The 14,869-nt window shown below is 39.4% G+C and overlaps 1 protein-coding gene across 1 annotated transcript in view; it reads left to right on the top strand.

The window, feature by feature from the left end:
- The window catches only part of DSCAM (DS cell adhesion molecule), a 460,069-nt gene extending 446,632 nt beyond the window's left edge, over positions 1–13,437 (top strand). The window contains exon 33 of the mRNA XM_054085408.1: positions 11,250–13,437. Within this exon, the coding sequence (XP_053941383.1) occupies positions 11,250–11,590 (341 nt within the window). The 3' untranslated portion in view covers positions 11,591–13,437. The remainder of the gene's footprint in view (positions 1–11,249) is intronic.
- Positions 13,438–14,869: the final 1,432 nt, after the last annotated feature.

Below are 14,869 nucleotides of genomic sequence, written 5' to 3' on the forward strand. Positions count from 1 at the left end.
TTCTACCCAATGCAGACAAGTGCAACATAGTGATGGAGGCTATTTAGAGACTCGCTTTCTGTTGAAAATTTGCTGACAGTGCTCTATAAGCTGTAGGAGTAACTGAATCCGATACAAATTTGGCCACTGGGGATTCAGTAATGGCTGGGACTCTTGACTTAGGGCCTCCAGCTCACCTTTTGCCTCCTTTTCTCATGCCTATTATATTATTCAACACTGACTGAAAATAGAGTTGTACAGTTCCACAGTTTCCAGATCCAAAACTGAATTTCTTGAAGATATGGAGGAATCTACATTTGGCCTTCTTTTTCTCAGGAATCTCACAGCAAAGTGAGATGACATATGGATTGTTCTCTTTTTCAGTTAACTTACTTGTGCGTATACTTACACGTACATTGCAGATTCTGAAATTGCTCCCTTCGATGAGCATCTGTAACGTTAGCATATTAAATTTTCTTGAGCCTGTCACACATTCTTTTTATTTTCTATTGTTCTGTTTGGAAAACTAGGAACATGTCACAAAGAGGCAGACCGTGCTGCTTGCTTCTTATCGTAGAAATGGCACATTGGTGGTGAGAGTAAATTGTCTTTACCTTGCCTCAGGTTTTATTTCTATGCAGCATCAGGAGTTTTTTCTTCTGCTGCTGTGAAAGGCTGAGTGTTCTGTAAGGATGATGAAAGCCATTTGATTCTGCATTTAATTTGCCATGACTACATATTTAAAATCATTGACTTGCTTTATTTTTATGGTGGATTGACAGAGAGGAATGTTCACACTGCAAGTTTTTTAACCTTGCTAGGTCAACAAAAATTAATCTGAACAGTTTCAGAGCAGAACCTATGAGATCAGAAAGGAAAACTATATCAGTGTGTGAATCGTGAGTTTAAATAGGGCAGCTGTTTGGTTACAAATACAAACTTCCAGTGCAATTGTAATGTGAAAGTTCCATTTTATGTAGTGTACGAGATGCCTGAAAGCTAAATTCAATTCATTGATGAGAAAAGTTGTTTAAACTATTTTTGTGGTGTAAACTATTTTGTGGGTTAAACTATTAAGTGGTTGTCTTGAATCAGTAATACTGGTGTTAGTAAGACTTACTAGATTTATTTTTTTTATTAGAAGAGAGAAACAACTGGTACTGATTCCTGAGGGAATGTAGTAGAAACATGTAGCAGCATAATTATCTTTTCCTCTTGCTATCTAGTTTGTTATTTTGATTTGAAAAATAACATTGACTTTGAAAAAAATGCAGTATCCCAAACTGTGCTGGTTTGTAATACTGTTAGGTCTTTTTGCTTATTATAGATTAAGATTTGCATGTTAAGGGGAATCCCCTTTCAAGAACACCGATTTCCTATCTTTTTATTACCAATAAGATCTTTCTTATTAAAACTGAATTTTTTTTTAATTTGAACTTAATTTCATTTTCCTAGAGCTGATTATTTGCTTTGTAGTCTTTTTTTTTTTTTTTTCCCATCAGCTGCAACTATTAAAATTGACCGCCCATGTTTTCTATAGGTTTGGAAGCCTCAGATTCAACTGTAGTTAGTGGAGAGTTTTATGCCTGCAGCAAGGATGACATTCATTTATCAGTAGATTTTTGGCTACTCTGGTGTTCCTACAGTCATTACATGTTATGTTTCTAAAACTACCAGGAAATGTTCTAAATCAAACAAAATATGTGGTGTCATCTTCAATGCAAACAATATATTTTTAGAGAAATTCTGTTAAGAATCCGTATCTTAAACCTCACTTCTACAAAAACCAGATTTGGCCTGCTTGTGCCATTTTAATTTTGAAAATGTTAAAGCAATTCACTTGATAGTGTTGAGATATAGCGTGTGATTTTTGCGTGGCCTTTCAGTCAGCCCAAGGTAACTAGAAGCAGTTGTTTCTTCAGAGAAGAAGTCATCTAGCCTCACCGTAAGGTTCTTGCAGTCATTTACTGTCTTGCAGTCATTTTACTGCTGTTACTGCTTTAACTGGTTTCACACTCAGGAGGCTCTGCTCATTTTCTCTGTGCCACAGGAACTTAATGTAATCTGTAATCTATGGAAGATCTGTTTCAAATGTATAGATTTACATTTGAAAATGTAAACCAATTTTACCTGCAAGAAAGGCCCCACTTGTGCTATTTTTTTTTTAAAGTAGATATTGCTATATCTAGAGAAACAAACTTTTAACAGTGCTTTCCTAATCTGACTGTAGCAATAGTCCTTGCCATCCACGTAAGAATTTATTTTATATGCTGACATTTAAAGCACAGATGTATACACATGTGGATATATTTTGGTATTGTTCACATTTTTGTGCCAGCATCCTTAATTTAAATGTGAGAGCTGGACTCTGATCCCAGTGGATTAATTAACAAAAATGCAATGATGCACCTTGTCAGCATCACTCAGGTGGTTCAAACTGATGGACATGTGGACACCGAGTTACAGTAATCCATCCATGAATATATCTTCAGTGGAGCAGCACAGAAGTGCTGATATTTGTTTCCTTGTTGTAGCCTGACCTCCCTGTAACTATTAGTAGAATGTTATGCTTACCCGTTGCCTTGGAACAGTCAGGATTTAGCTGTGAATTCGTGGAGCGTGGTGCAGACACTGTTGAGGTCAAGAGAGTGGCTCCCTCTGATTTCAGTGACCCATAAATACTGTTTATACTCCTCACCTGTCCAGCCTCTGTGCTGAATCTAGGCTCCCAAGATATCCCAAGAATAAACCCATGAAGGATGCCAGTTTCCATGGAGTCACGATCGATTTGACCCTCAGCTGAAGCGATGTATAATTGAACAGTTTCCATTCACTGTGCCCAACATCAGCAAACTGATCTTAAAACTCCAGCATTGCTAACTAGAGGCACCTGAGTGAGGGCTTCAGCACAGCTTTCCTAGCTCAGCCAGTGGGTAGGAGAGCGCTGTCTCAGTGCATCCTTAAAAATGTATGAAGTGGCTTGCGTGACAAGGTGAAGACAGAAAAGACAGAGCTCCTGTACTTTACTTTTCTATCACTATTTCATTATTTATTGACATTTTTCTGGCTTTAGTTTTGGAGTGCATATTGATTTATATAGTGAGGTACTTTTTACAAGTTTTTATAGCTTAGAAATGGCATTAAATCGAAACGGGAAAGTCTCAGTTCTGCAGGTGCACCAGCCTTGTGAGCCTGAACATCCACGTGGCATATCCGTGGGGTCTAAATCTGTCTTACCCCTTGAGTTAATACATTTTGCTTTCCTTACACTACCAGCTAAGCATTAGAGAGACCCTTAAAAATATGTCAATTCTCCTTAAAGTTACTTCTAAAAAGTACAAAGCGTCTGACAGGCCTTTTCAAAGTGCAGCACTGTATGAAAAAGCAAAGTTCTGCTTAGAGATAGAAACCAAAAATGTGCTTTAATTCCTGTTTCACGGAATCTTTCAGGAGTAAGCAACAGTGTGATAATTAGGTCTCCTGGCATCCAGTTGGACAGATCCAGAGTGTGTTACATTGATGTATTACAGATGTATGATCTCAGTTAAACAATGGCAGTCATGCTTTTGCTTTAAGACACATTAAGTACATTTTCTTGGAATTAGCGTGCTTAAATCTAAAGAACAAAATGAATCATCTTTAAAAAAAATGATCCACATTAGTTGGAATCCTCATTTTCAGTCACTTAAACCTAATCTTCAGTAAGTATAAATCAATTTATAGTTTTGCTGAAATCAATACAGCTACTCTGATTTATAGTAGTAGCAAATTTAGCTCCTGAAGTACAGTTTTACTGATACCCTGGTGTTTCTTAAGATGATTGTAGTTAACAGCAACTGCTGTTTTTTATTTTCTTGTGTGAAACATAGCTTGTATTTTTAATGCTTTTATGAAAATGTCAGTTTTAGCAGACTGCAACATGCAATGTTTAACTAAATGTTATAGAACTTTAAGTTATCTAAGAGGGTGCAGTTTTCATGGAGAAAGAATAATGAAACTCACTGGTTATAAAGTACAGCCTTGCAGGGGTGATTGGGAATTCAGATTCCTCTGACTAGAAATGGGAAACTAGGCATATTTTTCTTAAGTGTTTTGGCTGTTTCCCATCTACATGATCACAAACATGAACAGCATAAAGATGTGATTTTATTTTGCCTGCCAAAAGACTGTGAGAAGCCCAAGAGAGGTAATGGCCTGAGTCACAAAGCCATGAAGGGCAGAGCTGTGGCTATTGCCGATATGGCATAGGGAAGATGACAGGCAGCCGGAAGGCACTCAGACACTTTGTTGGCCTAGTTCAGCATCAGGATTTCAGTCAATATAAAAGTGTCTCCAGAATGCTGAGCACTTCATTCATTTGTTCTCGGCAGACAAGCAGAAGTTGAAGCTGCTCTGAAGAAGGGAAGAGCACCTGCCTGCTCTCACAGCAGCTCCTTCACTAATGAGAAAGCCGAGCCCTGCTGCCTCCCTCCTCCATCTCCCCTTCTGCTGAGTGGCAGCTAGCTGAGATTGTAATGTAAAGGAGTGCTTGGACTTTTTGCCTTTTATTCTGAATCACCTTAGAGTGCTGCCTAATTATTAAATCCAGGTTTTGTATTGAAAATTTGGCTCAGAAGGAGTCTGTAATTAAAGTCAGTAATTTGCATGGGGAAATTTCACCTCCATTTCCATTACTGATCAATATTGCCTCTAGAGAGTGGAGCCTTGTTATTCAAAGCATCCTTCAGAACTTTTTTGTTGTTCAGTTCTAGCAATTTACTGCAACATTTACAAGAAAAAAAAATTAATAAACAAAGCATTGGAAAGGCAGTTCCACGCTGAACAGATCTAGGGTGGGGGGTTCTTTTCATTTCAGTATCCTCCAAGTTTCCAACGAGTATCCACAGGAACCTTCAGCTGGATGCTGTGTTGAGCAAGGGCTCACAAAGCTCAGCTAGGTGGTGGAAGGACTGCTTACCTCACTTTGAGGCATGAATGACTGCAACTGGAAGGAATCCCCTTACTTCCCTTTGCAGCTGGTCACTTTTTCTGGCTAACAAGGCAGGAGAGCAGAGCTGGTGCTGAGCTCCTCACTGAGGCACCACCAGGCTGAGACCTGTAGCAGCTAAGCAAGGAGCTGCAGGACTGATCCTTTTTACCCTCCTGCTTTTCTGAGCAGGGCAAAGGATGAAGGTAACCAAAGAGTTTGCCTATTGCTCCTTAAATGTATTTATATCTGATGTTGCAGAATGTTGTAAGCCTTGCAGGTCTGACTCTTAGCCTGTTGGTGTAGGAATGATTGCAGCACAATGCGGACTGCTTTCTGGGTTCAGTGCAGGATGCACAGACAAAAGATGGACACTGAGGGAGCACCAGCCAGTTTCAAACGCTGACAGCAGCAATTGTAAAAAATGTTATTGCTGCTATCAGTCTGGCTTCAGATCAAGCTGCTGCTGTCTAAGAAAGCTCTTCCTGCTAGCTTTTAATGGTGTGTCAGTTTTTGATGTGGCATAGACCTCTGAACATTGCTTGTTTTTTCATCAAACTTCTCACTTGGGCTTGCAAACCCTGCACCATTTCTTTATTTCTAAAATAAGCTTTTCCTGTAGGCAATCTTTTTTTCCTGAAAAAAGGCTGTAAGTATCAGCACAGACTTCATTGATTTTTTTTTTACTGTGCTAGTGAGCTGGAAAACCCTACTAAACTTTTTAATCAGCATAGAACTGAACTTAGAGCTATCTGTCAGCAGATCTGTCTCCCTTGCTTCCTTTCAAAGGAAAACACAATACCCCATCAGTGCTTTCCCTTCCAAAGTCAGGCCAAGCCAAGAGGTGCCCAATGCAGTTGCACTCTGTCTTCACCAGCACCTGTACACCCCCAGCACTGTACAATGTCATACAGAGTTGTATGCTTATGTCCCAAATCGACGTAACTGCATCAGCGAGGCACCCAACCTGCTCTAACAGAACTGTCTGGACTCAGTTCTGGCATGATTTCTTATCCTGTGAGATCATGCCAGAGAGATCCTTAAGAGCTTATTTTACCCACTTGCCTATTCAAGCAATATGTTTGAATGCTTTATTCACCCAAACTTGCTCTTACCCTTGTTAAATAAAATATTCTGTCATAGTCAGCAGTCCTACTTTACAAACTTTTCTAAAATAATCTTTCAAATAGCATGGAATTTCCTTCACATGGCAACCAAACCTTGAAAATCATCAGGCAGTGTTCATCACTGAAGGTATCTGTGTTGGAGCGTTGTGAAGACAAATTGCATTTGCTTTAGTAAAAGTTAAGAATCATGAGAAAACACATATATATTTCATGTAGCAACTTGGTAAAAGCATCTTTTTTACTATCTGTGATGATCTCTGTATTGAATATAGCACAAACCCTTAGATTTTTCTGGAGCAGATGAAAGCAAAAATACAGGCAAACTCTCTGGAATTTGAAAGAGGTAGGAGGTAAATCTTTGGGGACAAAAGAATGCGTCTCAGCTTGGGTTAGTTCTGCAAACAAGATAGCTATCTTGGATAAAATTCCAGAAAAGTTGAGCAGTGGTATTTTTCCCTCCATGTAGCCTATCAGATTCCATCCCTTCCCATACCTGAAACTGACCTTCAGAAGAAGGATAAAAATACATTTTGAGGAGGGGGGGCAAAACATTTTATATCAGCTTAGTTGTACTGCAATACAAAATACTGTAAACAGTTTTTGTCCAGTGCTGCATTCCCTCAGAAAATACTCCCTTTTTGGTCGAATGTGTAGCTTATGATAAAGACCATAGTAAGTGACTATTAGCATGTGTTTGCAAATATATTATTGAAGCTAACATTTTTTTTAAATGTGCAATAAGCACAGAGCTGGCCACTCAGGAAAAAAAAAAAAGACTGAGGTAGCCATGGTTTAAATTGCTGCATTCAGATTTGACTGGATGATTATTATTTCTGGACAAACTCAGTGTTTATAAATACAGCAGATTCCCCTTTCTTAAAACCGCAACAGAAAACTATAGTTTTAGAATCTCTTTTGTACTAATTAAGCAAAAATGCATGAATTATTAAACATGCTCATTTGCAGTGCTCATGCACTTGAAAGGTTTGCTTTCATTACTAATAAGGCACACACACAGCTGAAAAGAGGTAATTAGAGCATCAAAGGCAATGAACCATCCTGAAACTTCATAATGCTTTGCCTGAAAAAAATTACCATTCAGCTGAATAGCAAGAAACAAAAAATGTCTATACTATTGTGACCAGAAGGATGAGAACCAAAGTCTTTCCATGTAACTCTATAGATATGGCAAGAGGCTTTTAATTTTCTCAAAAGTACCTTCATAATTGATGTAGGAATGGCAAAAGTGAACCCCTGTAGTTATATTTCAAAGACTGTGATTTTATGTCAGAAAGACATTAGTTCTTATGAATCAAAGGCTATTTTCATATTGTGAGATTCTTTCAGTCGTAGCAATGAAGAAAAAGTTAGACTCACAAAATTTTTCTTTTCTGGTGATTTTAATAACTTTGTTTTATAAGCAGTTGCAGAGAAAGATGCTTCTTACAGATAAGGAGGACCACTGGAATTTTTCATGACAGGAAAATGTGTATATCATATCAAATAATGCGTGCTCCATGTAAGCCATGTCAGAGATTGTGTTACATATCCAGCTTTGTAGAAAAAGTTACACTGTCTGGTTTCTCATTGCTGCATTCCTGCATTCCCCCAGACATTTAGAAAATTATAGTAAAATGACTGTATATTGTTTAAACAGATTATTGACTCTGCTTTCTCATGAATTTAGGGAGGAAAAAAGGTCTTTTTTTACATAGTCTGACGCTCTTACCTACACGTGAGAAATGCAGCTTGAAAAACAGCCTTTGTATGGTTCAATACTCGACTTTTTTACAGTCCATGCCTATCAGTTGCTCTCAAGAAGTAGCGATGTGTTAAGATACAGAAGCAGCTCTCCAAGGCAACTGCAGGGGACTGCCAGTAAGCCATGCTTCAGCTTTGTCATCACATAAAACGGAAAACGAAGCAGTAAAAGGGAAATAACCTGGCTGGTCTTAACAAAACAGCAGCCAGTCACAGCTGGTGTCAGGGTGACATCTTTGGGAAAAGGCCCATTGCTGCAGGAAAGATGGATGAAGGTTAGGCACAGGCAGTTGGTCTTCTGCAGAGGCTGGGGGATCACCATGTCACATGGATGGGAACTGTGGGAGTGTGAGAAAAACCCTGCTTTCTCACAGTGGCCGTCTCTGAGCATCCTTTGGTTCTCCTGACAAGAGGAAAGGTGTTACTTTGGTATTGTAGCTGCTTGTCCTGCCTATTGCTCTCAGAAGTGTACTTTGATGCCTGCCTTTGCTGCAGCCCTGCACAGCAATAACCCCATACCCTGAGGCAGCCAAATGAAGGCCCTCACCACCTTAATTAGCAAGTCTTCATTAGCAGAGGTGGGTAGGCAGGGGGGCAGGGGCAGCAGTACCCACTCCCATGCTCTGAAGGCACTCAAATCTCTCCCTTCTGGAGAGGAGTGGGTAACAATAAAAGTGCCTTATTTAGGCTTCTGCAATGCTGCATAAAGATACAGCCACAGTGAGCAAGTGATACAAGCATTTCTCATCCAGGCTGTCTCCTCCCTGCAGCCCATGGGGAATGGTCTTTGGAGCAAACTGCCCCCACAACTGGTTTTCTTTTTTTAGAGACTTGGTCCAAAAAGGAACCCAGAAGCAAAATCACTGGGATGCAGCATGTGTGGCTAGGGGATTGGTGTCTGGGTGCCAGGTGGGCAGTGATGCTGTTGGGCAGAACAGCTGTAAGTGAGCAGGCAGCTCACTTCAATGCCTGTAGTTAAGTGGAGTGAGTCAGTGACTGCCTCTGCCTACCATTTTTTTGTGTCCGTATCTTGATGTACTTTACCCCAGTGGCAAGTACATTGCTGTCTCAGCTGAAATAGGTCTCATATGCAGGAAGTGTTTGGCACAAAAAGTACTGTAGGAAAATATGGTAAATGAGTAAAACCAATTAATGTTACCACAATTCATTATTCAAGTTGCAATCGTTATGATTATAAACACAAACCTCCCTCTCTCTCTCCAACCTTACATAAATGTTGCCATGGTACATATGTCAACATAATCTTGACATACACACATCTTATTCTATGGGGGTTAACCATGCACCATGCATCTGTTGGAGACATAGCTAGAATAAAACATATGGAGTTAAATAGTGCCAGGGAGATATCTATAGGAATAAATAATGATTCTATCCAAACGTAGCTTCTCAGCAATTCTCTGTCCATGACCTGAAATTATGGGTAAAGCAGATGCTGTTAGTCTTCTAGGTAAGATTTGCAGATTTGCCTTGACTTATATGAGAAAGCAAAGGAACTGTTTTATTTTAGGTCATTGGAGAGCATTTAGCTTCGTTAGGGAAAATGGAATTGCTGTACGTTGTTTTATTATGAAGAAGTGCTTTCCTGATCTACTGTTTATGCCACTGGCACAGGTTGGCATTAATTTCTGCTGCTGTAAATAGCTCATGTAGACACAGGTGTAGTAGTGCCAAGAGTCTTCTAATTTAAACATTCAGGATGCATCCCATCTGTAGATGAGACTAGAGTTTTGGTATCAGCCGTAAAAAGGAAGCTATGTACTGCGGAGGTCTGTAAAGAAGGGGAAATACTGTTCTTGAATGCACCTGTAGCAGTGCTTTTATATATATATATGTATATACATGAGGTTACACCATAAAATATTTTTAGAAAGGAATGTCATTATGTGCCTGATTGCCTGTCATTTCCTTAAAGCAATTTTATGAATTCCTAACAGGCAGGGCTAGAATAAATAAGACAATTTCTGTAGCAGGTCTAATATACGTACAGATATGTAGAAGGTCGCTTTTGCCCCTGCCTAATACCAGACAGTAGGTCCAAGGCACCTGTTTGAACTCAGTAGCTTTGCAAAAGCAGATCCTCTGGAGTGAGCAGGCTGCCATCACCAGACACACAGAAATGCCCAGGTATCAGGGCAAATAACGTATGAGAGGTTTCCTTTAAAATACAGAACAGAAGGGAAGATTGATGGCCACAGTGATAAAAAATCATTACTGGTTAAAACACAGTTATTATGGATGGCAGGTAAATGTGGCTATATTAAGCCAAGAATGCTTTTCTGGTTTATTCACAAATCTCTTTAAAACTATAGCCTTAACTGTCATGCATCCATTTTAAATAATTTGGTCATTCTACTCTAGACTGGGGATTGTTAATTGTAATTGTTCTATTGCTCTACTCCTCTCTTGTGAGACCTCACCTGGAGTACTGTGTCCAGTTCTGGAATCCTCAACGTAAGAAGGATGTGGAACTGTTGGAACGGGTCCAGAGGAGGGCTACAAAGATGGCCAGAGTGCTGGAGCACCTCCCATACAAAGACAGGCTGAGAGAGTTGGGCTTGTTCAGCCTGGAGATGAGAAGGCTCTGAGGAGATGTTATAGTGACCTTCTGGTACCTGGAGGGGCTACAAGAAAGCTGGGGAGGGACTGTTCACAAAGGCTTGTAGTAGGGCTTCACAAAGGCTTGTAGGACGAGAGGCAATGGGTATAAATTGGAGAGGGGCAGATTTAGGCTAGACATAAGGAAGAATTTCTTCACCATGAGAATGGTGAGACAGTGGCACAGGTTGCCCAGCAAAACTGTGGATGCCCCATCCCTGGAGGTGCTCAAAGCCAGGTTGGATGGGGCCTTGGGCAGCCTGATCTAGTGGGGGGTTGGAATGAATGATCTTTAAGGTCCCTTCCAACCCAAACTGTTCTATATTTCTATGATTCTATGAATTGTGAAGTGTTTCATTCAAAATGGAAAATAAAAAGAGAAAAAGAAGTCTACTGAGCCTTCACATATTCTGAGTTTTGACAAATGAAAATCAAGACATTTTCTTTTAGGATTTTAAGAAAACTTCCCAGTCTTTTCAGTTCATTTTCTTCACACTGTGAGGGCATGTAAAACACATCACACTTGTCATTGGAGGCATTCTGTTATGAAAACAAATATTAATAATGAATTCTTTGGATCTGCCAAAAAAGGAGTTTGTTGAACCTTGATTTTGTACGATATAGCACATTAAATGCTGACAAACAATATAGCAATTATAAATGCTTCAGCTGGGTTAATTACAGATGCTCCACTTCGGTGGTCAAATCCGTTAATTTGACTCCCCCCAGCCAGTAGCTGAGCATAACACAGCACATGACTGTAATTAAGGACTTGTTTTTCACTTTTTCCTCCCCAGGTGATCTCATGCATTTGCCACCCTACCTTAGGATGGACTTTTTATTGAATCGTGGCGTACAGGGCACGAGCAGAGACCTGGGTTTGGGCCAAGCCTGCTTGGAGCCTCAGAAAAGCCGAACCTTGAAGCGCCCCACTGTCTTGGAGCCGATTCCCATGGAGACATCCTCCACAAGAGAAGTACAGTCATGGCAACCTGGTGCTGTGGCAACATTACCTCAGCGAGAAGGAGCTGAGCTAGGACAGGCAGCAAAAATGAGCAGCTCCCAAGAATCCCTGCTGGACTCCCGGGGCCACTTGAAAGGAAACAATCCCTACGCAAAATCTTATACCCTGGTATAACAAAAAGAGCATGGCTGGACAGTGGCTGTAAATATTTACATTGAAAAAAATTCCAATGAAAGCTACCTTTTTTTTATTGAATTCCAATATTTATAATTAAAGAAGAAGATTGCCAAAATATTTGACAAAAAAAAATAATAATATGAACAACAGACAGTGCAAAGACTCTCTTGCTTTTTTTCTGTCTGAGTGTGAGCTTCATCTGACTGGACATCTGAATTTTTGGGTAAAAGAGTCCAGTTTTCTGATCTTCACAAACGTTTGTGTTTTTACTGATTTTCTACGAAGTGCATGGAGACTTAACTAAAACATTTTAACTGGAAGTTCCATCAGACAAAAGTTTAAAAGGGAAAAAAAAATCCACACAAAAAAATCACCTTATTTGTGAATTCAATGGGAACATTGATTTGGAAAAAAAAAGTCTTTTGTCATGTTTGCACTTTTTTTTTAAATTAGGAAATGGGTCTTTGATTGTTCTTTTTTTGTTGTTAATTAGGATGAGTGATGTCAGTGGAGTGAGGGGACTGATTTAGGTTTTTTTTAATATTAATTTAATGAGACACTCTTTGCATTTTGTCTATGCGAAATAAAAGGGTCTTCTGCCTTTATTTGTGATGTCTGCTTCCATCGCCTTCTGCTGTACTTGTTTTTCCCTAAGTGTAATAACCATTTCAGTACTGTGTTCTGAACAATGTATTCTTGTACCTTGGGCAGAAAAGAAAAGCAGGGGTCATATCTTTCAAAAAAAAATGGTGTTCATTTACCCACAGCTTTTTTGCTGCTGTGGGGCAGAAAGTCAGAATGGTGCAAGTCTCGAGTGCTCTGAATCAAACTTACCTGGGACTCTGCATTTGCCTAATCTGCCACCAGGAGGCTTTTATTCGGCTTCAGTATTTTTTGGATCAGAAGAAATGTGTTAATGTTACTTTACTTGCTCCCTAGGAATGGATCTTTAGTCCATTTAGCACTCACAGAAATTATTTCCTTACATAAGGACTAGGAGGGGAGCAGGTAACCAGCTTTTTACGTCGTAGGAGAAAGGGAAGGCAAAAGTTATTTCAGGTGTAAGATCAACGTGGCCTTCGTGAGAGGAAAAAAATCTTTTTATGGGGAGCTGTCAGCTGATATTACTTTTTTGCATCTTTTGGATACATGAGAAGTAACATTTCTTGTTTTATACAAAGCATGAATGATTGAATACTACAGTTGGTGGGTTTAACACAACAACATTTGAGCTGCTTGCTAAGTGCCTCCTTATAAGTGTTCTGGCTACCTTTGTGTGCCCCGATCAAAAGTACATGGTGCTGAGCATCCCAGATTAGTGCTAACACGAACACAGTGTTCAACACTGGCTGGAAATATTAACTGGAACAGGAAAGCAATAAAGCTTTGTACGCTTGAGCAGTCTGAGAACCTCCTGCAATTTCCCTGGCTGGTGACACTGTGGGTTCTGCTAATTCAAACATCTGTGCACCATGCCTAACGCAAGTTGTTTTAAAATAGAAAAATGCAGCTATATATATATGTATAATTGTTTCATTAATATTATTAATGTAATTATGCTGTTATAGGGCACTAAGCTAGCAAAGTACTTAAGTGTCTTGAAAAGAATCACATTGCACTTGCATCCTTAGCTATGTCAAGCCCAAGTGCTAAAGTTCTAGGAAGTTCTACAGAAGAAGGCAAATGAAGACATCCTTGAGGTATGTACTTCTTGCAGACCAAGAGGAGTGCTGACATTTCACTCAGATAAGGAGCCATTTCCCATCTAGTCTGCCTGTTTGACCAACATGGTGATAAAGCACATCAAAAAAATAGAAGACAACACCAAAAAAGACCTCCCAAAAAAGCAAATACCTTCCCCAAATAAAAGCAACGACACCAAATGTTTTGCCTCCATAAAAATAATAAAAATAAAAACCTAAGAATTACCCATGAAATGTTTTCAAACAGAATGAAAAAAAGCTATGTGGTGAAAAAAAATGTAAATAATTTGCTTGGGTTTGTTGTGTTGGTGTGTTTCCATATAGTAACATTTTGCTAATAAGCACCTAATTTAAACATGCATAAAGAAATTTCTTTTACTATTTCCCATTGAAAAAAAAAATCTACAGAAAACCTTTATTGAAGATTTCATTTTGGGGCAATTCAGTTCTTTTTGATTTGCACAGGAGTCTTTCTGGTGTGCCCAGCTTGAGCTAGATGGGGCATTAGTACTGTGCTTACAAATAAAACATTTTCTGTGTAGCTTTCAGGACTTTTGAGTCTTAGGCCACTTTCATCTTCATTGAAGCTTCCTTCTTGTCCTCTGAAAGAAAGGTGAAATGCTTTTGTGCAAAATTGAGGCTTTATCTATTTGTCTTCATGGCTCTTGGCTGCCCCCAAGCACAGGGATGGTGGATCCTGTGGCAAATATACAGGTAAGAGTAAGCATGCAATGCAGGGAGGAAATATTCACATTTTGAGCTCCTCCTCACTGCTGGTAGTGGCAATATTTCTATATCTCCCTAAACCTTCATTGGGCTGATAGTCTGGAAAGTGCCAACCAGCCCTGACTTAACAAGACTTCCTTATCATCAGTATTCAATATGGTTAGTAATATTCATCCTCCTTATGAAGTGAAGACACCTTTGGGGGACCCCATATTCAACAAAATTCATAGCAAGTCTCCCAATAGTTAAAATCAGAGTGAAACTGGGCTGTTGCTTAACACACGGAGGCATAGACCTGCAGGGTGTGTGGCTCTATGTCCTGAATCCAGCCAGCTCTTCAGTATGTGTAACTGTAAACTGTAACGAAACGTCAAGGTATCAATGGCATCACACCTTGCACAATACTGTGACTCCATCTTAGCTCTGCGGATGATGGGAGACTTTACTTTAAAAGATGAATTTAAGAGCTAAATATCTTCTCTGTCTTTCCTGTCTACTAAAAATCATACCTCCTTAGAGAGTCTCATTCTTTTTCACATCATACTTTTCCCCATGCCCCAACCTCAGCTAACCCTTTAATGAATCACAGACAGTAATTAACTCTGCTTTTTTTGTTTCAAATGAGTTAGCAACTCCCTCACTGCCTTTTCTAAGAGCCCTTTTATCCTTCTTTATTCCATTAGCATTTTGCTTAAATTGTCTAAATTGTCTGATTATGCTAAACTCTGTACAGTTTTACCCTCTTTTTGGTTTTTTTAGGTTAGATCTTGGTTTTCTTATTCAGAATCAAAGAAATTTTGACTGTTTAAGTGCGTGTCTTTTGGTCAATTGTTTTTTTTAACTGTGT

This window comes from Cuculus canorus, chromosome 1 (assembly GCF_017976375.1).
Source record: "Cuculus canorus isolate bCucCan1 chromosome 1, bCucCan1.pri, whole genome shotgun sequence".
NCBI classification, from domain to species: Eukaryota; Metazoa; Chordata; class Aves; order Cuculiformes; family Cuculidae; genus Cuculus; species Cuculus canorus.